We start from the raw sequence: 25,134 nt of genomic DNA, 5'->3' as shown, positions 1-25,134 counted from the left end.
GAGCTCCCCTGCCGGCCCTTCACGGGCTGAGCGGTGTGCCAACCACCAGGGCCCAGGCTCAGACCAGACACCCAGAACCAACCGGCAGACGAGAAGACAGGAGGGCACACTGTGCTTCACAGGGAGCCCACAACCGAAGGGAGAGAGCTCCTGGGGGCACGCGTTCTCGTTGGCAGGAAGGAGTGCACAGACCACCCCGCCCCAACACCTAGCTGTCTCCTGCTTCCCCAGACCCGTGTCTGTGTCCCACGTTCTCTGGGAGCACATCCCTTGTGCTAACGTGGACGCTGCTCCCCTTCAGGCTGTTTCCTGTGCTGCACTATCACCATCTCGAATGCCCCCACTGTCAGCTGCCCTCTCTGTCCACTGCACCTGTGCCCGAGAACCAGGGGCTCGCCTGCATCTATGGCTGTTCTATCCTCAGTGCCTAGAACCTGTTAGGTCTGAAAGTTTTAGGATAAAGCCCAAGCTCCCTGTACCTGGCCAGCTCCATCCCTCTGAGGCCACCCTGCCCCGAACCCCCAAACAGCTCCAATTCCAGGGACAAGTCAAGGGTGTGGCATCCTCTGCAGGGAATGGCAGTAGTTCAGGGCTCCTCTCTGCTGTGACCTTCTCGCCAGCCAGGCAGAGGGTGTGGGCTGTGCCTCCAGGCTACCGAGGCCCTTGTCCTCCTTACTGACCTAAAGCAGTGAGGTGTCTCCATGACAGCCAAGCTTCTCAAGGACAAGAGCTGGCTGGTTTGGCCGATGTCACTGACCAAGGAATGACTGTGGCACCTTGTTGGTAAGCAGTGACCTTCCAAAACCTGGACCACACACTTCCTCACGTCATTACCTTTCACGTCCCACACCGTGCAAGTGAGCGTTATTATCCCTGTTTTACCGGTGGGGAAACTGAGGCCCAGAGAAACTGAGAAACACACCCACAGAAGCACAAGTGGGAACTGGGGCAAAGGCTTTCAAGAGCAAGTTAGCAAATCTGTTGAAATTAAACCCTATGCATCCTTATGACCTGATGATTCAAACTTCCAGCATCTGTGGTGGAGAAAAGGCTTTGGTCATAAGGAAGAAGGGATAAGGACCCTTGGCTACTGGGATGTCTTTTCCCTGGACAGGTAGAGTCTATGTTTTCTCTTTTAATGTTTATTTTAAAAGAGAGAGAGAGAGAGCATGAGCAGGGGAAGGGCAGAGAGAGGGAGAGAGAGAATCCCAAGCAGGCTCTGCACAGAGCCCAATGTGGGGCTCGAACTCACAAAAACTGTGGGATCATGACCTGAGTGAAATCCAAGATCAAGAGTTGGATGCTTAACCGACTGAGCCACCCAGGTGCCCTGAGTCTGTGCCTTAAGGGAGTCTGGGGGCGCCTGGGTGGCTGTCGGTTAAGCATCCAGCTTCAGCTCAGGTCAGGATCTCCCAGTTTGTGAGTTTGAGCCCCGCGTTGGGCTCTGTGCTGACAGCTCAGAGCCTGTATCCTGCTTCTGATTCTGTGTCTCCCTCTCTCTTTGCCTCTCCCTTGCTTGCATGCTCTCACTCTCTCTCTCAAAAATAAATAAACATTAAAAAAAAAACTTAAGGGAGTCTGTAGGACCATAGTCACTTTATGAGAATTCACTCACTCAACTTATTTACTCAAAAGACATTTACTCAATACCTATATGCTGGGCCCTTTGCTGGGTGCGGAACATGAAAATCAGGTAAGCAGACCCTCTGAATTTGACATTAAGCATGTGACACCTTTGTATGAACTCCTAATCCCCCTGAGACACACCGCCAAGTGCCCCTGCAGCAGGGGAGCAGGACCCCTCAGGACCCACGACTGTACCTCAGCACAGAGTGGGCAGGCTGAGAGTGATGGCTCAAGCCAGCCCAGACCAGGAGCCCAGTGTGGTGCCACACTCTCTACTTCCCCAGCTCAGCTGTCACCCCCTTGCTGGAGTCTTCAGAGACAAGCTTTGCAGCTGCTTCAAGCTGTCACCGAGGAGTGACGATGCCTGGCCCTCCTTGTCCACGATGACTGACTCCCGCTTTGACAACCATCAGCTCTCCCCAGGGAGACCAAGGGCAAGCTGCTCCCAGACTCCTATATCAGCTGTCAGGAGGCCTCCTGGAGAGGGGAGGGGGGTTGGGGAGAACCCTGGGGTGGGGGCAGGGTGCCACACTCTTCAGGGAAGAAGAAGCGGAGGTAAGGCCAGACCATGGTACCTCCCCCTCTGGAACTTTCTCCACCTACATCATCATGGCTGGGGGCGGGGGTGGCAGTGCTGGGGAGGGGGGTGGCTGTCTATTGTCCACCCCACCCTCACTGGAATGTGAGCTCCATGCAGGCAGGACCCCCCCCCCCCACTGCTGCCCAGGCTTCCTCACCACCACATTCCAGCACCTACGGCTGTGTCTGGCATGTGGCAAGAGCTCTGTAAACATGCACTGAATGGGTGACTGCGTGAGGGAGCAAATCTTAGAGAGAACAGGAAGACACAATAGAAGGAAAGGCCAGAGAAAACACCAGGAGAGGGAAAGTAGATGGAAAACAGGCTGGGCATGGGCAAGTGATGTCAATAGCTGTTGGGAGATCAGAGAGATCCAAGGTGAGAACATACCTCAGCTCTTCCTCAAGGATTCAGGAGCACTTGTTCTTCAGGCCAGAACAGCAGGGAGGGGACAGGCACCTGGGCCAGATCCCCACTAAGAGCCCATCTTCCCACCTGTACGTGAATCCCATCTGCCATGCCCTGGCCACACTAGCCGACCTCTCTGAGCCTCAGTGACCTTGTCCAGGAGAGTGAACTCACGGGCCACCAGGCACAATGTAGACACAACAGGTGACTGACTCCTCACACAGGGCTGCCAGGCATAAAAACTCAGTCTCCTCACCTCACACTGGTGTTTCCAATAACAGAAGGCATAAGCCCCAAACTCTTAAAGACAGAAGTTTCTCTTTTTAGACCCCAAACTAACTTAATCACTCCCCTATCATAGTATGGCAGGGACCCCAGATATCATCCCTTTTTGTGCCCCTTAGCCTGAGACAAAAGGCTTTGCCAACCTTGGGGCACCTGGGTGGCTCGGTCAGTTAACCGTCCGACTTCAGCTCAGGTCATGATCTCACGGTTCATGAATTCAAGCCCTGCATCAGACTCTGTGCTGACAGCTCAGAGCCTGGAGCCTGCTTCAGATTTTGTGTCTCCTCCCTCTCTCTCTGCCCCTCCCCCCACTCACACACACACTCTCTCTCTCTCAAAAATAAGCATTAAAAAAAATTTTTTTTAAGGCTTTGCCAACCTCATCTCCTGCCTCATCCCAGCACCATACACCCCAGCGGGGCCCAACCCCATGCTGTGATGTGGTAATGCCACTGGGCCTTTGCACATGCTGTTCTACCACTGCAGCAACACCGGCATACACAAGGCTCCTCTCCTCATTAACCCCAGCCTCTGCATTAAGGGCAGCTCAAGTGGCCTTCATCTGAGGCACTCTTCCCTGTGACCCAGAATGCCCTGTATTTGCACAATCAGCACATGTATTAACCAGGGTACAATTACTCTTCTCTTCCTTGCTCCCACCCCTCCCATGCTCCAACTTTCTTGAGCACAGGGACATGACTGCTCACTCCTGTACTCCAGTGCCCAGGATGAGGCCCAGTTTAGACCAGGGGTTCAGAGAGCATCCAATGCACAAACACAAAGCCAGGACTAGCTCGTGTTCGTGGGATGCCCTCCATGGGCCCCGCACTCTGCTAAAAGCACTTTCCTGGTGTTTAACTCGAGTCACGCTCACGACAGCACTGGGAGGTGGCACTAATTATCCCCCATCACAGGACACAGCAGGGCAGGCCGTGCCTCCTTTCTTCCTGGCCAGAAGGAACCATCCACCAGCTGACCAGCCAGACTTGTGTCCTGCGGTCGTGTTCTGATTCACTTGTGCAGTGTGAGGTCTTAATTTCAATTTGTTGCTGACATTGAAAAATAATTAGATTTCCCATAAAACTTGGATTTCCAGCTTCTCATGAAGAAAAAAAAAACAAAGCTGGCAACAGCAGGTCTGCTCATTCCTCCATGACCACAAGTGAGGGGGACCCAGGAGGGGATCTCTGGGGGACGTGCCCTCTCCTGTCACCCCATCCCCACCACCCCGTACTGCCCACAGCCACCTTCACCTGGGCCAATGCCTCCCTGCCTGATTCTGTCAGCCATGACACGTATCCTCTCTTAAGCGTTCTATCAGCCTCATGCACAGTGCTTGCCCTGATAGCTCTATCTCCTAGAAGCGCACAGGGCCATGCTCTCAGGCCAGTAGGACACACATGAGGAGCCAGAATGGTGGCCAGAATGCCCTGTTGCAGCCCAGGACACGAGCAGACCCCGGGACCTGGGGAGCTGCTGAGCGGCCATGGGAACTCCCACCCTGTGCTATGGCCAAACCCAAACGTGTCCCCCTTTGCCTGGGAGCTCTGCCTACTCCCTTCCAACTTAAGAGAACCAGGTTTCAGTGTCCAGTTTCAGAGATGTTTTTCTCTTTCCCAGGACCCAGAGCCAGAGACACGTGAATGGGGACTTGGGGCAGTGCCTTCGCCCTGGCTAGCTTGCAGCTCCGTGGCCTGGTCACGAGAGGACACCCCCCCTCCCCCGGGGGATCAGCAGAAAATATTCTTGTCCCTGCCACTGCCTTCCTCACCATTGCCACACGGCCCCAACATTCTTGGAAGTTGGTGAGAAATGGAGCTTGTATGCCTTTGATTGTTTGCAAACCCTGGCAAGGCTTTGGTAAACCCAGGCCAATTTCTGGATTAAATTAGAAAAGAAAAGAGGAAAAATATCTGAATCCTGGCACAGACAGAGATCATTCATTCAACAAAAATTGTTTAAGAACATACTGTACAGAGGATTGTCCCCGTGCTGGGGGGGGGGAAGGTCAAAGGATATGGCCTCTATTATGAAAGCATGGAAGTTTCTTTGGAGCACACATTCTCAGTAGGCTTAAAGAGTGTGTCTGTCTCAGCAGAAGAGATGCTTTGGGGGCTCAGGAATTCTTCCAGAACATAAGCAGTTAACACAGCTGGGAGAGACGGCTCTGTCTGCTCAGAAATCTGCTCTTCCTACTCTGCTGTTTTAAAATGGCTATAATGACCAGCTCATTTAATTGCTTGTAAAGGAGTCCCCAAAGTTACCTCACAGGTCCACAGAGCTGGCAAGCCTAGGGTGGGGCTGGGGGTGGGCTCAGGTCTGAGCAGGAAGAGGGGTGAAGCTTGGCTCAAGGGCAAGTTCCCCGATGATGGCCTGCAGGAAAGGGCTGCTCCAGCTGCAGAAGACTGGAGAGCTGAAAAGGGTGAGGGGAACCTTCTCTCCTAGGGACTTCACTAGCCTTTATGGGTTCTCAGAGTGTGTGGAAGGTTCAAAGATGAAGAAACCAAGAGCAGGGCGAGGCAGGAGCTTTGCCAGGTAGGTAAAAGCCAGGGTTAGGATACAGCTGCTCCTGACTCTGAAGCTGGTCCTCATTCTCTACCAAGTGCTTCACTAATAAGTATACCCAGTGTACGGATGTGGTGGGATGTGAATGTCAACTCTAGAGTGCTGGGGCCACAATTCAAGGTGCGCACAGAGCACATAGAAGATTTCTTTAGAGCCTGATAACCAAATACTTCATGAGCGCCAGTGAGTGACTGTTTTCAGCTTCCTGGGCCACATATCCTCGTCCCAGCTACTCAGCTCTGCTATTAGAGCACAAAAGCAGTCACAGACAATTCACAAATGAACAGGTGTGGCTATATCCCAAAACTTTATTAAAAAAAAAAAAAGGATGACAGGCCAGATTTGGCCCTTGGGTTATATTTTTGGCAACCTTACTTTAGCATCTCTGTTTATCTGGAAAAGCTGCTGTGAATTTTGCTTTAACTCAATAGTAACACGCCCAAGGTTAGTTTAACATAAAATTGATGTTTTAAAATGTTTGCCATCCAAAAAGAGTGGCACTTCCAGGGCAGGCAGTGACGGCCTCGGCGGCCTCTGGCAGACATACCCAAAGGTAAAGAGGATCGTGGGCCACCTTCTGGGGCAAGCCATCACCCAACGCAATGGTCAGCCTCACCCACATCCACAAGGAGTACAATCAGACCAGCAGCTCAGATAGGAAATTGTAGGTCTTTGTGTACACTGAGATCCCATCAAGGCCTTTGGTGTCTCAGGGAAGAGCAGGATTGTTTGGTGCTTTAGCTAAAGGCAATAACCCACATGAGAAGGCTTTTTGGGTCTTGGCCCCAAGGTGTAGATTTGTTAAAGTTTTGGCACAAATGTTACTTTACTTTTTTTTTAAGTTTATTTATTTTGAGAGAGGCAGAGAGAGAGTGCAAGTGGGGAGGGGCACAGAGAGAGATAGGGAGACAAAGAATCCGAAGCAGGCTGTAGGCTCTGAGCTGTCAGCACAGAGCCCGACACGGGGCTTGAACTCACAAACGGTGAGATCATGACCTGAGCTGAAGTCTGAGCCACCCAGGCGCCCCTTTACTTTTCAAAATGCATACGTAAACATGTTACTTGAATCATGGCTCTAGTCTCCTCCGAAGGTATTTCTCCCTGGCCTCCCATTCACCGGAGCCAGGAGAAAAACCACCATCTGTGGCTAGCAAGGTAACTGGATGTGCCGTGAGCATGGGGGCTGCATCCAGGCACACGCTGTCACACACCAAGTTTGGAGGCAGAGACCAGTCAGGCACTGGCAGAGCAGGTCTGTGAAAATGTGGTGATTCCTCTACACACCCAGCAGGTGTGTTCAGGTGTGCTGACTGCAGCCTAGCTTGGGAGCACCAGACACAGAGGGGAGCATGTTTCTAAGGAGAAAGGGTGAAACAGGACAGTGGTTTCCAGTGCACCAGGAGAGCCCGTGGAAGAGGGGAGTCCTGGGTAGAGGGAAGCTCCTCATTCCCAAGGCTGGGTCCAGAGGAGCCACAGCATGAGCCAGGGTTGAAGGCTGGGAGGAGCAGGAATGGGATGCGGCAGAGGGAGGCCGGCTGCGGGAGAGCCACATCTAAGCAGGGAGCCCAGGTGGGGCCCAGCGGCGGTGTGGCAATGGGGCCTGGAGGAGCCAGCCTGGCTGGACAGGCCACATATCTGCTCACGGCTCACAGTTCTGCCCTTACAGCCCTCCCAGCGCTGGGAAGGAGACCCTTCCTCCCACAAGCAGTGGATAGAAGCTCTCAATGTGGCTTCACAGCCTCTCTGACTAGGCTAAGGACCCCGAGGCCAAAAGGACAGGGCCTCATCCTGGGTTTGCTAGCAACCTTTGAGCCTCTGGAATTTGGGAGCTAAAAACCAGTGTGAGGGCCCCAGAGGACGAGGCCACTGCCAGTAATCTGGCCCCAGCACTCTCTCAGGCACAGCCTTCTTCATCTGGACAGAAAGCTGAGAGTCAGTGTAGCTTTGGGCTGAGAGCCTCTGGACAAGCAGAGGATGGAGAAGGGTCATGGAGAATGGGGCCCGAAGCAGGGAGCACAGGCCACATCAGGTGTCTGGAGAGGGTCGGGCTGGGCTGCGGGGTCTCAGTGCAGGGCTCATGTTGCTGAGTTCATGGGCCAGCAACCAGGGCCCATATCCAGAAGGGCCCTGCACTTGGGGTTTAACGCTCTGAGGTTGCTGTCTTGACATTCCTCATCATTTCACTTTTGAATCTGTGTTTTGTAAGTAAAATCCAACAGGATAGTGAGGCCTTGGCTCACGAGTGGTCCCGACTCCACAGGACAAGGTCTCAGCCTCCCACTCCCCACCCTGTGATCACTGCCACTCTCTGCCCTGGGCAGGGGCCTGCATGCAGGCGCAAGGTGGGTGCACATGCCCCGTGGTCTCTCGGGCCAGGACATGGCAGTGGTGGTCCCACCCAAGGCAGCCCCACATGAGTCTCAGTGGAGGCGAGTCTCTTGGGCACCCCCATCCAGTTGCTAAGGTGTAAAGAGCCTTGACCATCTGCCCTGGGTTGGGGCAGTGGGCCTGAGGGAAGGGGAGATGCCAGGCTTAATGTCCCCAGATCCCCACCCCATACCAGGGCATGATGTGCTCTTCCAGGGGCAGCAGTCAGGGAACAAAGCAGCTGTCAGGCCCAGAGGGCATATCTCCTGCTGCTGGCTATGACCTGGGGCACCTGTGATAATCTGCGTCTAAGAGAGCACTCCCTCCACTGGCTCCATTCCTGGGGGCTCCTCTCTTCCTCCTTCCAACCGTTCTGAGTCTGGCTTGTGTTTTGTGTGAACTTCTGGCACCCTCCGGGCATGAGCCATGAAACACAAATCTGTTTAATTTTGGTGATTCTGCATCCAAGTTAAATGCTGTAATATCTGCATTTAAAATAAGCTTTGTGGGGCGCCTGGGTGGCTCAGTCGGTTAAACGTCCGACTTCAGCTCAGGTCATGGTCTTGCAGTCCGTGAGTTCGAGCCCCGCATCAGGCTCTATGCTGACCGCTCAGAGCCTAGAGCCTGTTTCGGATTCTGTGTCTCCCTCTCTCTCTGACCCTCCCCCATTCATGCTCTGTCTCTTTCTGTCTCAAAAATAAATAAACGTTTAAAAAATAAATAAAATAAAATAAAATAAAATAAAATAAAATAAGCTTTGTACGGGGTGCCTGGGTGGCTCAGTCAGTTAAGCGTCTGACTCTTGACGCTTTAGACGCTAGACGCTTAAAGCTCCAACTTTAGCTCAGGTCTCGATCTCACGGTTCGTGGGATCAAGCTCTGAGTCAGGCTCCATGCTGACAGCACAGAACCTGCTTGGGATTCTCCCTCTCTCTGCCCCTTCCCTGCAAAGGGGCATGTGCCCGCACGTGCATTCTCTCTGTCTCTCTCTCTCTCTCTCTCTCTCTCTCTCTGTCAAAATAAAGAAATAAACATTTAAAAAACAAAGATAATATAAAATAAAATAAGCTTTTTACAATATAAAGGTAACTGGTAAAATTCATGATAATACTTTAAAATTCTAATTTTTCATTGTTTACGGTGACAATCAGTAGACAATTTTTAAATCTTGACAATTTGAGAGACAGAGATCACAGGAAAAAGGAAAAAGCCTTTATATCTACCTTTAAGGGCACTTTTTCCTGATCTCCAAACAAGAGAGCCACACATTCATTCTGCCCTGGGCCCCAGGAGTTTGGTAATCAGAGACATTCTGGGTCTCTGATGTGGCTGAACTCAGCAAGAATAGCCAGGTGGTTAGTGTAGGGCCACGAGTTTGGGAAACGGTCTGCTGACAAGAAGCCACGGGAGTCTGTCAGGGTGACCAGAGCAAAGCTCTAGAAGATTAACTTCTGGGGGAGGGTGTGAAGTGCCAAACATGGCACCCAAGGGAAAACCCAAGGAGAGAAAGATCTCAGGACACCACTACACACAAAAATGTAAACCATAGCAAACTGCCCCAAAACAAAACAAAGGGCAAAAAACAGAATTACAGGGAATATTTTCCACCCACTTGACAGACAAAAAGTGAACCTATTCAAATATAAATGTTCTTCAAATTAACAAGATAGAAACTAATGTCCCCATAGAATAAAGAACATGAATAGGCCAACACTAAACATGTAAGATGATTGCTGTTTTAAAGTACATATATATTTTTATAGATGCAACTTCATTACCATCAAATAAATACAACTTAAAGACAAAAAGTATATCCCAGCATTGCTTTCAAATTACCATAGCTAAAAAGGACTCAGTGGTAGGAGGAGGAGGGGAGACAGGCATTTGCTCAGTGGAGCATTAATAGGTGAAATCCTAACAGAGAACATTCTGGCACAGAAAGCTTTAAAATGCCCATACCTGTTGACCAGGCACTGCACTTTTAGGGACTCAGTTTAAGGAAACAGTAATGGATGAGTGATAGATTTAGCTGTAAGGGTGTTCATTACAGCTAGTGTCCAGTCTGACATCTAATAGGGAAATAAATTTTGTTATGTGACTATGTCATATCAATAATCGGTTACATAAAAGGCATGCTATGTGATGCAATGTGATGCCACCGTTAAAATGAGGTAATAGGCAATAATTGGTAAGTGAAGACATTCACATTCCTGCCGGATTTATATTCTCATTTTCCATCATAAATAATTTATTGTCTCTGTTAAATACAGTATATTTTTAAAAATTTATTTATTTTTGAGAGAGAGAGAGAGAGAGAGAGAGAGTGGGGGGGAGGGGCAGAGAAAGAGGGAGACACAGAATCTGAAGCAGGCTCCAGATTCCAAGCTGTCAGCATAGAGCCTGACGTGGGGCTCGAACCCATGAACAGTGAGATCATGACCTGAACCAAAGTCAGATGCTCAACCGACTGAGCCACCCAGGCACCCCCAAATAGAGTATCTTTTAATAAACAAGGAACGTTAGTTTCTAGATTTAGGGAGGAAAGGAAGGAAACTGGACCTGGCAGGAGGTGCTGAGTGCTTTGGTGGGGGTCAGAGGTCTGAATGCCGTAGGATCTTTTCTGCACTGAGGTGACTCTTGTGATGTTCAGCAAACATTTACAACCCTTTTCACCCTCCAGAGAGTCTTGGATAGAGAGAGGGATGGATTGATTAATTTCCACTTCCCTACGAATAAAATGTCTTTGCCCGTAAATGCAGGAAGGAAGTGGCACCTCTGGAGATTTCCCACTGCCCTTCGGGTCACATCCAAGTCCCTCTCAACATCCAGTGACTGGCCTTGTTCATCTGCAACTTCCCTTCCTACCTGGGCCCCTTGTTCCCCACACACCAGCCCTTTCTCACACCTTCAAATGTGCTGACCTCATTCTTGCCTCAGGGCCTTTACACCGTCCATTCTCTCTGAACACTCCATCCTGCCTCTTCCCATAGTCATCCAATATCATTCAAGTCTTAGCTGCAGTGTTACTTTCTGTGCATGTCCTTCCTGACCACCTGTATAAAGTGGCCCACATTTCCCAGCCCTTCTCCTTTCTCCACCTCACTATTTTATTTCTTTCATTGTCCTTATCTGAAATTACCTCTTTTGATTTTCACTTGAATATTGTCTGTGCTCCCCACCAGAATGCAAGCTATGGCTGTGTCCTGTTGTGCTCACAGCTATACCCCTTGCCTGACATACAGGATATGCCCAATGAACAGTTGTTGACAGAATGATCAAGTGCCAGGTGTATCAGTCAGCCCAGGATGAGCTCTGCTGCATAACAAAGTCTCCACCACATCAGTAGCTAACACAATAAAGCTGGCATGTGTTTCTTTATACACATCACAGGCCAGCAGAGGTTGGGTGATCCTGCCTCATTCTGTACCTGCACTTACTGGGATATATGGCTTCCAAGGTCACTGTGTTAGGGAAAGAAACAGAGGGAAGGGACACACTGGCTCTTAATCGCCTTGGCCAAGAGGTGACACATCACTTCCTTCTACACAGACCATTAGAGAAAATTAGCCACACAGCTCCAAATTAGGTACAAGGGAGGCTGGTAATTGGGAGGGAAGAAGAGAGCACATGGATATCTGAAGAACCTGAAATGTCTATGTCACACCAGGACCCACATCCCAGCCCAGACTCTGCTGCAAAGAGGCCCCAAAGGGATCTGTGCAGCAGTATCACCCTGAACGATAGAAAACAGCCCAGCTTAGAGCTGCCAGGGTCCAGCCATACCCGCCTCCCATCCACCTCGGCCCCTGCTCCTCCTCAGAGCCTTCATTCTCTGGGTCCCTGCCATCAGAACCCCCACCAGACCCCCCTCCCAGGGTCTTTATGGTCTTCCTCAGGGGACAGGCTGTGTCTGTCCAGGGTGGGGCCCCTATGCCTCAGACACTGGAAGTGTTTCCGCCCTGGCCGTGGCTGTCCTCACAGCTGACCAAATGCCTCACTTGGAGCGCAGTCCGGGCCAGCTGCCGCCACATCTGTCCTCCACGTTGCTGGTTTGGCTCCAGGGCTGGGAAGCCCCATAACCAGCTGTGTACTCACAGGGAGAGGGAGATCTGCCCTGGCCAGGCCTTCTAGGGCCAGTTGGGGCTCCGGCTACAGCTCCAGGTGAGCCAGCACCCTCGGGTCTCAGGGCCACTGTCCAATAGGTTGGCCACTAGCCACAATGGTGATCTAAATCCAAATGTCAATGAATTACGAATGAATTAATTTACCCACCGGATGGCTACTATCAAAAATAACAAGTGTTGGTGAGGATGTAGAGAGACTGGAACCCTCGGGCACTGCTGGGAAGGAATGTAAAATGGTGCGCTGCTGCAGAAAACAGTATGGAGGTTCCTCAAAAAATACAAAATAGAGCTACCTTAGGGGCGCCTGGGCGGCTCAGTCAGCTAAGCGTCTGACTTCGGCTCAGGTTATGATCTCGCGGTTGGTGAGTTCGAGCCCCGCATCAGGGTCTGTGCTGACAGCGCGGAGCCTGGAGCCTGCTTCAGATTCTGTGTCTCCCTCTCTCTCTGCCCCTCCCCACCCTGCTCACCTGAGCACTCTCTCTGTCTCTGTCTCTGTCTCAAAAATAAAATAAGTAAATGTTAAAAAAAAATAGAACTATCATATAATCCTGAAATTCCACTTCTGGGTATATACTCCAAAAGACTGAAAAGCAGGGACATGAAGAGATATTTGTACACCCACATGCACAGCAGCATTACTCACAATAACCAAGAAGCAGAAGCAACTCAAGTGCTCATTGACAGATGAACGAATAAACACAAGGCAATGGATGCACACAAGGGGATTGTATTCAGCCTTAAAAAGGACATTCTGGCACATGCCACAACATGGATGAACCTTGCAGGCATTATGCTAAGTTAAATAAGCCAGTCACAAAAAGATAAATACCATATGACTCCTTTTATATGAGGTAACTAAATTAGTCAGAACCACAGGGACAGAAAGTAGAAGGGTGATTTCCAGGGGCCAGGGGAGGGGAGAGTAGGGAGTTAGTGTTTAATGGGGACAAGATGAGAGTTCTGGTGGATGGATGTTAGGGATGGTTCAACAGTGGTGTGAACATAGTTAATGTCCCAGGACTGCACACTTTATTTCTTTAAATGTTTATTTATTTTTGAGAGAGAGAGAGAGAGAGAGAGAAGGCAAGAGAGTGAGTGTCAGTACGAGAGGAGCACAGAGAGAGAGCAAGACAAAGAATCTGAAGCAGGCTCCAGGCTCTGAGCTGTCAGCACAGAGCCCGACGAAGGGCTCCAACCCACAAACCATGAGATTATGACCTGAGCCTAAGTCAGACGCTTAACCACCCCAATGAACTATACACTTTTAAAATAGTGAATGTAGGGGCACCTGGGTGGCTCAGTCAGTTAAGTGACTGATTTTAGCTCAAGTCATGATCTCACGGTTGGTGAGTTCGAGCCCCACATCAGGCTCTGTGCTGACAGCTCAAAGCCTGGAGCCTGCTTCGGATTCTGTGTCTCCCTCTCTCTCTGCCCCTCCCCCACTCATGCTCTGTCTTTGTCTCTCAGAAATAAATAAACGTTAAAAAATTAGAAAAAATAAAATAAAATAAAAATAAAATTGTGAAGGTGGTAAACTTTATATGTATTTTACCACAATTAAAAAAAATTTTAGGGCTCCTGGGTGACTCAGTCAGTTAAGCGTCCAACTCTTGATTTCAGCTCAGGTCATGATCTCATGGTTTCATGGGTTCAAGACCCACTGCACTGACAATGTGGAACCTACTTGAGATTCTGTCTCTTCCTCTCTCTCTCTGCCCCTCTCCTGCTTGTGCTCTCTCTGTCTCAAAATAAATAAGTAAACTTTTAAAAAATATTTTTAAGTTAAAATTTTAAAACTCCACTGAATATCAAATAAGGTAAAAGTTCAGTTCTCCCATCGTGCCAGCCACATTTTAAGTGCTCAAAGGTTGGCTAGTGGCTGCCACATTGAGCAGGGCAGAATTTTGAGCATTCTCAGCACTGCAGAAGGTTCTGTTGGACAGCGTTGCCCTGGAAGGTCATCCTTTCTCACTTATTCATGATTTCTCCATCTCCCTCCTCCCCAAGACCACCAAAGGGGCATGACTTCCATCAGCCCCTAGGGACTCTGTCCTGGGTGTGCACAGCCCTAAATGAGGACACAGTGCCTTATAGGGTCTTAATTGTCAGGGCAACACACACTCAAACAGGGTGCCTCATCTCCCTGACTACACTGGGAGGCAGAGCTCAGATTAGAAGGGCAGACATCCCCCCCCCTTGTCTCTGAGCCCCAGGCTGTCTGCCATGCCCTGGGACAAGCATGTGTCCAATAAATGCTTGCTGGGTGCTACAGGGAAAAAAGACGCGACCCAACTACTGTTCCTCAGCTCCTCCAATTTATGTCATAAAACACTTTTTTCTTTGGCTATGATAAAATACATTTCAATTTAGGAATTTTTGTATTCCTCAGGCTTTTCAAGAAACTAACCAAACCATCCTATTACCCAAAGTTGGGATACAGTCAGATCACGAAGGTGGAAACGAATAAACTGAAGTTAACTGGCAAAACCGAGAAAAATTCTAGACTTCCTCCTACTGGCTCATGCAGCACCAGGTATGTGTGACAGAGGGACCCTTCACACCAGGTTAATGGTGGGGCTAGGAGTTAACTAACCCAAGTGTGACATAATAATAAATATCTACTGGTCTCTTCCCCCCAGTTCCTGACACAGACCTCCTAAACCCTGTAATTTCCAAGTGACAGGGGTGACAGGAGAAGTTTATTATTCATAATAAGCCCCTTTCAAGGGTACCTGAGTTTATGCTAATGAGGTGACTCTTGGTGGGACCTAGATGGCTTCAGGATGGGGGAAGCCAGTTGCCAGAGGAACCAACTGGGTGATCAGAAGGTTGGAACTTTTAGCACTGCCCCCCCTACTTCCACCCCAGGCTCCTAGGGAGAAAGACGACCGAATCACCATGGCCAATAACACTGCCAGAAAAACTGTAAACCATGGAGTTTTGAGAGCTTCCAGGTTGGTGAACACACTGAGGTGCTGGGAGGGTGGTGTGCCCGGAAAGGGCAGGGAAGCTGTCAACCCTTCCCACCTACCTTGCCCCATGCATCTCTTTGACTCTTCCTGAGTTGCATCCTTTATAATATACCAGTGACAGTAAGTAGGGTTTTCCTGAGTTCTGTGAACCGAACCAAGCAAACAGTTGAACCCGAGGAGGGAGTCATGGGAACCCTTGATTTATGGCTGGTTGGGTCTTCTGACCAGGTTGTACAGGTGACAACCCAGGACTTGTGAGTGGCATCCGAAGTGAGGCCAGTCTTGTGGGACTGAGCCCTTACCCCGTGGGGTCCGTGCTAACTCTGGGTAGTGTCGGGAGCACTTGTTATGGAAAACCCACACATATGGTGTCAGAAGAGCTGGTGTGAGTATGGAAAACAGAGTTTTCCTTCAGCAGGACTTTCAGCCGGGTTGGAAGGCAGTGTAATTCTTGGGGAAGAGCACATATGTTCAAGGCAGGCAAGATTTTATATCTACTAGTCTTGCAGAATTAGTGTGAGGATTGCCTAAGATAATGCATGCCTACAGGGGCCTGGCACACAGTCACTCAGTAAGAGCTCAATGATCGTAGCCATCGTGGTTGTTTCATTGTTATTATTATTATTATTATTATCATAATTATTATTACTACATCAAAGGCACTTTTCAAAAACGAGATGAGGTTAAACACGACAACAGTCTCCAAAATAAAATATGCTTGGGGTACCTGGGTGGCTCAGTCTGTTAAGCGTCCTACTTTGGCTCAGGTCATAATCTCATAGTTCATGAGTTCAAGCCCCATGTCGGGCTCTGTGCTGACAGCTCAGAGCTCAGGGCCTGGAGCCTGCTTTGGATTCTGTGTCTCCCTCTCTCTCTGCCCCTCCCCCACTCATACTCTGTCTCTTTCCAAAATTAATTAATTAATTAATTAAAATAAAATATGCTCTGCAAACCTGACTTTGGCCCCACTTTGGGGATGAAAGGGCTGAGTTCCAGAGGGTCGATGACTCATGTAAGGCAGGTAGAGAGGAAGGTGGACAGATGGGCAGGGGTCTCTCTGCCCAGCAATTGGCTCGTTCAAATCCTCTTGCCCCTGACTTACCTCTGCACTGGGGTCCTGGGAGGTCTTGCCCACAGGCTGATATGGTGACCTTTCCAGCAGCCCCACTGCTCCACCCCACCACCGACTGCCACTTACGATGTTCATGAGCGTGAGCAGGTACTTCTGCACATGCTCCTTCCCATGGAACTGGACCACAGAGTCATCCACACCCAGCAGAACCTCGATGTTGTAGTCACCATCTGCAGCGTGCCTTCTCGCTCTGCGCCTCGAGCCATTGACACGCTCCTCCAGGACACCCAGGGCACGGCTGAGGTTATCCAGGCTGCCCGGGGGGGGCCCTGAAAGGACAGAGGACACAATCTGCAGTAGCAGCCCAGGCTTGCCAGGTACATTGAAACACGGCAAAACCCCACCTGGATACCACTCGGCACCAGCCTGGCCATTACCTTATTGAAGCACCTGAACTGTCCCCATTTTACAGAGGAACAAACAGAGATTCAGAGAGGGCAGAGTGAGTGTCAAGTGGGCTCAGACCCAGCAGCATGCAAACCAACTCCTTGGCCATCACAGAGACCGGGCCTGGAACCCAGCAGTGAATGGAGAGGCCAAGAAGCTGGGCTGCCCAGCTAGGAGTGTGCATGACCACAGCCAGCTCTTTCCATCCATTCACACACTTGAATACCCAAGAAGGGCCGCCCAGGTGCCCAAAGGCTGGTCTCCCCAGTGTGGCTACCACGTTAAAACCAGGGAGACGAAGGGCCAGCCCTGGTGGTGTGTGTCCCACAGCATCTCCTTAGGCAGATCCTCTCCCAGAACTTGCTTCCACTGAAGCAAGGCCCCTCATCTCTAGGCAAGGCCCACTCACACCTGTGCAGGGTCAAGACCACCCATGGGCACTCCTCTCCCCTCTCTCTCTCTCCGGTAAATTGTGTCTACTCCTTGTCACAGGCCGAGGAGATGGGTGGTTGCCTGACTGAATTGTGCAGGGATAAGGACTCCACAGTCTGCCTGGGGTGGGAGAGAGGGTCCAAGGGGCCTCAGCTGAGGGTCCCAGGGGCCTGGAACTCTGTCAGGCCCAGGAGCCCAAAATGGCATCTCCCTGTCAGCACAGCTGTGGCATCTGCTCTGGTTCTCTTCTCCTTTCCCACCAGGCCTGGAGCCCACCCTGGACTAGAGTTCAGGCCTAGTCCCCCTGAGGAGGTGACATTTCAGTTGGCATGTGAAGGATGAGAAGGAGCAGGTCCAGTGAGAAATGAGGGTACAATCATTCCATGGATAGAGGACAACAGTCTTCTCTTGTCACTGAGAAGGGTCTTCTCAAGACTCCGTGCACTCCATCCCCCCTAGATGTGCAGCCAGCTCTGTGGGGGAGGCAGATGGGGACCAAACGTGTCCCTGAGGCCAGTGCTGGAGGGCCATGGACCCCCTTCCCTGTGGGCCTTTTGGAGGACCCTTGCTGGGCTTGATGGGGAGCGCCAACTCTGAGCTGGAGTAGCAGCAGCAGAGAGGGCATCCCAGGTGAAGAGGTCAGCGTGGCAAAGTCCTCCCTGTGGGATTTGCAAAGCCCCAGGACAGCAAACACACAGGCGCCCTTGAACCTACAGAACCAGCATCTACCACACGATGCTTCTGAGCCCTTTGCAGACTCAGGACCCAGGGTCTCTCTTCTCCAGGTTAAACGTTTTTGTTTCTGCCAATTTCAGTTTCCCCAACCCATCCCTCAGTGCTGGCAAAGTATGGGGACCGCTCCGGGGCGTGTTAACAACATTGGATCCCATGGCCCTGGGCTGGGCCCCAGCTCCTCCTGGGCTGAGTGGCTTGTCTAAGTCACTTAATCTTTCTGCTCCTGGGATTCCTTGATGCTAAACTGGGGACAGTAATGAGGACAGTGGGGAGCCTCCTCCTTGCAGTGGGTATCAGATGGCTGCTGGGGTGGCAGAGCTTTGTCCCTGTCCCCACCCCCAAATGCGGGGCTTGGTGCAGGCAGTACCCTGTGCTCCATGGGCTGTGGGTGAGCTCGGCCTCTGCGACCCACTGATTCCCCTGGAGGGCGGGTGCTTGGGCATTCCCTGGATGCAATTCAGTTTCCCCTTCTCCCGTCCTGTCCCTGATTCTCTGAGGCATCCTGCCTGATCCCTTCTGGAGACTCTAAAACTGGGGACAGCTCTTGGAAGCTTCTTGCCTCGTCATCCTTTGCCTGAGACATGAGCAAAAAAAGCCCTAGCTGCCATGCAGAAGAAGGGTCCCCCCCAGCACAGGGAATGCCAGGAACCCAAATCCCCGTTGTTAGGCACTAGAAAGATAGGGTCCTGCCACAGATGCCTCCAGTCAGGGGAGCCTTGGCCTGCAGGGATCCTGGCTTCTTCTGTCTACTGTAGAGCAGCCACTCGTGGGGACCAGCAACTTCTCATGGGGAAAGGCTGTGTACAGAGGGCAACAGGAGCCAAGAGCAGGAGATGGGCAGCTCTGACAGCTTGTTATCCTGGTCTGAGCCAGTAATGATGGATGGAACAAAGGGCTGGGTGAGCTCTGTGTCACTGTGGCTTCATACATGGGCTGTAAGCATGCAGGAGCTCCAAAGGGAGGAGGGGAGAGTGGCCAGGAGCCCACCTCCAACCCTGAGGGACCAGGAGGAACAAAGGCCTTTAGGCCAGGTAAGCAACCCGGTGCACAGGGACAGGCCAGGAAGACCAGTGTTGGTGTCAGGGGATTACTAGGCAATTGACCCAGGATCAGACAGGAGCCTGCCACTCATCCCTCAGGGGGCCACAAATCCCTACAGTGGGACTTGGCTTGAGCAACAGGCCTGCTGAAACCAGGATGGGGTCTCTGCACGGCCTGGGCTTCAGGATGGAGCCCGTTGTAGGGAAACTGAGGAGACATCTAAGATTGACAGTGGAAGAGATTTCAGCCTGGCCTCTGGGTCCTATCAGTGCTCATGTGGCCCTAGGCCTAGGGACTTGGCAGACACTGCTGATCTTGGGGATGTGTTCCCGTAGGTCTTGCCAGGTCTGAGCAGGGCTGAGGCTTCCAGAGGCAGGGGTGTCACCTGTTTCTCCCCATCGGCACTTTGACCTTTGGTTTTGGGGCATCCCTACAGGGCTTGGGGCTTGGGGGAAGGTATTCTAGAACGTCCAAGTCATCCCCCAAATACTCATGATCCAAGTAATAACTATAACAGTAATAATTATGCTTGAGGTGAAATTGGCATTTCTGTTGTGTCTTTAGTAAAGGTTGCTGTTTTTCATGGACCTGAAACATAAATTTTGCTAAAAACTGTGCTTGCCTGGCAGATCTGGCTACAAGATGTGTCCCAGCCAGCTCTGGCCAAGAGGCAGCCCCTTCAACCCTCCCACCCATGGGGAACATTGGGAGGGGTCACTGCATGACAACTCCCAGGATCAGGGGCACACTCTGATGCCTTTGGGGGCCAGGAGGGCAGTGACAGCAGCAGGTCAGGTGGCCTGGGGACATGGGCCCCATGTGTCCCACCTCTAGGCATGGCTGTCGATCCACAGCCCAGTGTTACCTGCCCATCACTTGCCCCCAACCTGTGACCCCCCTGTCCTAATTCCTCAAGAGAAGATGGCTCTTCTAGATTTTAACACAAAATCTCCCAATTCTGAAATACTGTCAACCCAATGAGTTATTTTTAAAATGTCATGTGAGGGGCGCCTGGGTGGCTCAGTCGGTTGAGTGACCGACTTCGGCTCAGGTCATGATTTCACGATTTGTGAGTTCAAGCCCCGCGTCAGGCTCTGTGCTGACAGCTCAGAGTCTGGAGCCTGCTTCTGATTCTGTGTCTCCCTCTCTCTCTGCCCCACCCCCACTCATGCTCTGTCTCTCTCTGTCTCAGAAATAAACATAAAAAAATCTTTAAATAAATAAATAAATAAATAAATAAATAAAATGTCATGTGGCCCTAATAAGCACCTCTATGGCTGGTTTCACCTAGGGACCACCCATCAGTGACCCTGGGCTTGACAGGGGCAGAGGGTAACATCGAGCCTCTTCCCCAGGGAAGAGGTTTTTTTTTTTAATGGAAATTACCATTTTTCTGCTTCCCAAGGTGGTTCTGAAGGTGAGCTGTCCCTGCTTGTTGGAAATGCAAAGAAATAAATGTGTAAAAATAGAGTAGCAATTCCTCAAATCCCCTGTCAGACTTAAGTAGCTGGTGTCTCCTCTGGGAGCGGCAAGGATGGCCTGAATCATCCCCAGACAGCCCAGCAGGATGATCAGCTCTGCACGGGCGCCCGCCCTCCCCATCCCTGTCTCCACCCCTGGAGGGGCCCCTGGCCAGCACCTGCCATGTGTGCGTGTGTGCGTCAGGGTGCACAGGGGGACATGAGGACCCCGGGAGGGACAGAAATGCAAGCAGTCACTTGGCCCTGGCCTGACTTAGTCCTCTGTTCTGTCAGAGCCCTCCCCTCTCTGCTTCTCCTTCATCTCCTTTACCTCCCTCACCTCTGCTTTCCCTGCTTGGTGTCTGTCCCGTGGCCAGGTGGCAGGTTTGTGCCAGCAGGTGCAGGGGGAGTCCCATCAGTCTTTCCATCTGTGAGATGGGGACAGTGATGGGATGCACACCACAGGGGCCTGTTTGTCAGCCCCGAAGAGGAGACATATGCACAGGGCCAAGTGGCGGGGCGGGACCAGATGGCAGGCTGCCTCGCCTGAGTCTGAGCTGCTTTCAGAGTCCCTATCCCACCTCCAGCATCTGCTCTGCACCACTGTGACGTGGAGGGAGTTCCTGCTCCTGTCTGGAGGAGGCAGCAGACGAGAGGCTTTAGGGACAAGTGAGAATTATTCTGGAAGACTCTTTGTGGACAGGTGGTGCTGCAGGGGAGCTGGGCTCTCAGCCCCACCTTCAGCTACAGGGGCACCAGGGTCCAGACACCACACCCTGGGTTGTTGGTGTCATGATGACTTGAGATCCCAGGCCAGGATAACAACCCGACACGGGTTGAACCCATGAACCGTGAGATCATGACCTGAGCCAGTCAGTTGCTTAACTGACTGAGCCACCCAGGCATCCCTCGGGGGTACTTACCTTTCAAATTAACAGAACATATTACAAGATATGTTTATGTTCTTTATATGTTTAATATGCTAATTTTTAGTATTACAAAATATTAGTACATAGACCATTGCTGTCATGAAAGACAGATCAATGGTACCGAATACAAAGTCCAAAAACAGATCCAAACACATGAGGGGCTTCTGGGTAAAATAATAGATTGAACATATACAACCAATTTAGCTCCTTCCTGGAATCCCATTACAACTTTAGTAAAGTGATTTTTTTTTTAAATCACAAGGCTACAAGGACACAGAGAGCAGCAGAGGAAAAACTAACAGAACTGTTGGAGGCTGGAAAGCAGATGGTCTCATAGTAATGGACTTACTATATCAGAGAAAGTTGAATCCCAAGCTGGCAATGATAAAAACCAAGAGACTCTTCTAGTCTACATCATAAAATCCACCAAAGGCACCAAGCACTTCTGGGAGTGGGAGTGAAGACAGGATTGAAATAAGCAGGACCAGTTGGTGGCTAGTGCCAAATGCCCTGCCCATATACTGTGCCCCTGTGACAGCCCTGACAACTAACACTGGTATTGGTCTGGAAGCTCGTTCCCTCTCAGAAAGGTGGAAAAGGGTCTGTGGGCTGCAGGCACCAGGTATATTTGAGAGCATAGGCACCAAACTAAAACCAGGAGGACTAAATCAATGCTGAGGCACTAACTCCCTTCCACAATTCACCCCAGTATTCTAGAGGTCAGGCCTTTACCCCTCAGGATGGAGACTGGGAGGGGTCTTCTCTACAGAATCTGATCAAAAGACCAAAAGGTAGTATCACTGTCCACAGTTCCCCCTGCCTACATGTTTCAAGCTCCTAGTCATTTCTTTTGTTGCCCAACGTTACACATGAATAGCTAGCCAGGGATCACTGGCTCTCCCGGGGAAACTCCAGACATGGCAGATGGAGACCAAGAAGAGGCAGACAACCAAACAACAGGAAAGTGGGGGGAAAAGAGATGATACAGGAAGGTGGGGGCAGCCCATCATCAATAACCTCTGAGAGCTAGGAGAAGATATACAAGGATAGTATGAGAACAAGGACAGGATGAGAACAATAAAAAGGGTCCTTTGAAATTAAAACCATTTCAGCAGAAATGACAAACTCAGTGGAAAGACTAGGGAGATAAAGTTGAGAAATCCCCCAGGAAGTAAAACAATGAAACAAAGAGACTTGAACAATCAGGAGAGGGAAGTTAAGAAAATTAGAAGACCAGACTGGAGATGTATCATCCATACAATAGAAACTTCATAAAGAGAGGAAAGGGAAAATAGACAGGAAAAGAATTAATGAAATAATTCAAGAAAATTCCTCACAATGGGAAGGTGTTTGCCAGATTGAAAGGGCCCAGCTAGTACTCAAAACACAGATGAAAACAGAACTGCACCACGGCACATCACCATGGTATTTCAGAACGCAGAGAAAATTCTACAGACTTTCACAGGGCATAGGAGGGCACTGGGGGAAGCAGATACATAAGAGGGAACAAAGGATTGGAATCAGAATGGCTTTAGTCTTCCCTGAATTCAAAGCAGGACAACAATGGAGCAAAGCTTTCGAAGTCCGAAGAAAGATTACTTCCTAGCTAAAAGTCTATACCCAAACAAATTCTCCAGCAAGTATGAAAGTGAAATAAAGACATTTCCAGGCGTGTCAGCTCTCTAAAGTTTTATCTGCCCAGCACCTCTTCTCAAGAAGCTACTGAAAGTCACATTTCTTCAAAACAAGAGGGGCAATCAAGAAAATGGAAGACTGGAGATGGGGGAAGCAGGAGACCCAATAAAAAAAATGAACAGGGAATCCCTTGGAGGATGGTAAAAAGTGATCCCAGGACAGCAGTTCTGCACCAGATGTGGAGGGCAGCTGAGCAGTCTTGCCTCCATGTGATGCAAGAGACAGACGGTCATCGCTAAGACACAGGTCCCCCCACCACATTTCCACTGGACCATCCTCTTAACCCAAAGACAGAACACCCAGGAGAGCTTGGTCCAGATTCTCATCCATGTGCTGCTGAGGGTCTCTCTCCTCGTGCTCTGCTGAGGACACACGTATCACTCCTGGAAGTTCTCAGCTTTTCCCCAAGAGCCAGAGGGACATGGCGGGCTCGAAAGTGGAAAGTACAGGGCAGGCCATTCCCTCTGACCACACTTCTGTCTGGTGCCTGGTGCACACCTCAGCCTTGCCAGGCACCCGGCTGTGGAGAGCCCTGTGTTTCCCCAGACTCCCTTGTGACCTTGCTTGCCACTTCCCCTTAGAAGGGGCCTTGTCAGCTCCCAGCAAAGGGGAAGTCAGCCCATGACCCGGAGAGTGCTCTCCTCACCCTCTCCTGGAGCCTCTGTCCAGCGGGGGCAGTGCTGCTCTCTCGTTGCAGAGCTTGTGTGTGCTTGCTTTCCAGTTTTAATATTAATTTAATATCATTTCTGATATTCATTTATATGTAAGCTGTAAATAGCTCATCAAATAATAAAACAGTAAATGAAATTAGTAAATGACAGGGTAGCAATTTGAAAGCAGGGGTTTGGTAAATGGTGAACATGAAGCAGGTGTGGACATTCTGGCAACCTGGCACCATTCAGTCAATTATGTGTAAGAGCACCGGGTGGCCAGTAATGTCACTTTTGGGTCCACTGCGTAAAGACAGGATATAGCGACCCTTCCCCTGTGGGCCATTTTTCGCTGCCCTGGACAAGGTGTGCAGACAGGCATGCTCACACAGGTCCTTAAGGAAGCAATTGAGAGCTGTTCACAGCAGCATTGCTTGGACAGGTTTCTGGGAGTTGGAGACAACGTGGCTGTCATCAGAGGGCAGGAGGAGGGGCAAAATGAGGCAGGTGCACCCCACACAGTGCTACATGGATGTTAGAGGTTTGACATCAACATGCAGGACAGATGATCTCAGAAACATGGCTGAATGCAGAAAGTGAGACATGGCGGGCTGTACAACACAGCACCATTTATGCCAGTTAGACACATACAGACCCAAGCAAGGAGCAACACTGATTTTGCAAAAATAGACACTGACTGGGGCCATGTGGGTGGCTTGGTTAAGCCTCTGAGTCTTGATTTCAGCTCAGGTCATGATCTCACAGTTCATGGGTTTGAGCCCCACATCAGCACCACACCCATAGCTCAGAGCCTGCTTGGGATTCTCTCTCTCCCTCTCTCTCTCTGCCCCTCCCCTGCTTGTGATCTCTCTCTCTCTCTCTCTCTCTCTCTCAAAATAAATAAATAAACTTAAAGGGCACTTGGGTGGCTCAGTAGGTTCAGCATCCAACTTTAGCTCAGGTAATGATCTCACGGTTTGTGAGTTTGAGCCCCATATTGGGCTCTGTGCTGACAGCTCAGAGCCTGGAGCCTGCTTTGGATCCTGTGTCTCCCTCTCTCTCTGCCCCTCCCCTGCTCACGCTCTGTCTCTCTATCTCAAAAGTAAATAAACATTTTAAAAAATAATACAAATAAACTTTAAAAAAACCTTAAAAAATAATACACTGACCAAAGGATACCCTTTGAGCACCTTAGAATGGTCGCTCACTGCAGGGGAAGAGGAGAGGGGAGCAAGCTGGTTTCGGAGAGAAGTGGTTTCTCTTTTTAATGACACTGGGACAACTGGCTATAGATGGAGGAAAAGATCAAACCCTGACCTCGGATGGTAAACAGAAGCAAACTCCCGGTGGACTGGTGGCCTGGGACGATGAAACTGAAATCACAAAACTGCTAGAAGAAAATTCAACTTAATGGTCTCTGTGCTGGGTAGGCCCTGGACTCCAAGGCCAGTGTGCTTTCCAGGTTCCCCTGTCCCTGCCCCCAGAACTGCCCCAGCCTCTGCTGGGCAAGCACCTGGGTGGCTGGGTGTGCTCCCTGGGGGCCCTGCTGCTGCCCAGCTTTCAAGCATGTGGATGAGAACCAACTGGTCTCCCTTCCCCAGTGCTCAGGAGTCCCTGAAGCTGAAATCCCTACAACCTTCCTGCAGAGCAGGGTGACAGGCAGTGCTCCCAATAAGGGGAGAGTGACACATACAGAGCCAGGTCAAGGCCAGAGCACCAGCCCAGCCTTCCTGCTGCAAACACCAC

The 25,134-nt window shown here is 50.6% G+C and overlaps 1 protein-coding gene across 1 annotated transcript in view; it reads right to left on the bottom strand.

The window, feature by feature from the left end:
• The window catches only part of ADAMTS2 (ADAM metallopeptidase with thrombospondin type 1 motif 2), a 238,136-nt gene that overhangs the window by 82,528 nt on the left and 130,474 nt on the right, over positions 1–25,134 (bottom strand). Inside the window, exon 4 of the mRNA XM_049649005.1 lies at positions 16,126–16,328. Coding sequence (XP_049504962.1) covers positions 16,126–16,328 — 203 coding nt within the window. The remainder of the gene's footprint in view (positions 1–16,125; positions 16,329–25,134) is intronic.

The sequence above is a fragment of the Panthera uncia genome (assembly GCF_023721935.1).
Source record: "Panthera uncia isolate 11264 chromosome A1 unlocalized genomic scaffold, Puncia_PCG_1.0 HiC_scaffold_17, whole genome shotgun sequence".
Taxonomy (NCBI): Eukaryota; Metazoa; Chordata; class Mammalia; order Carnivora; family Felidae; genus Panthera; species Panthera uncia.
Note: the sequence above shows the minus strand (reverse complement) of the source record. Positions and strands in the feature narration are given on the sequence as shown.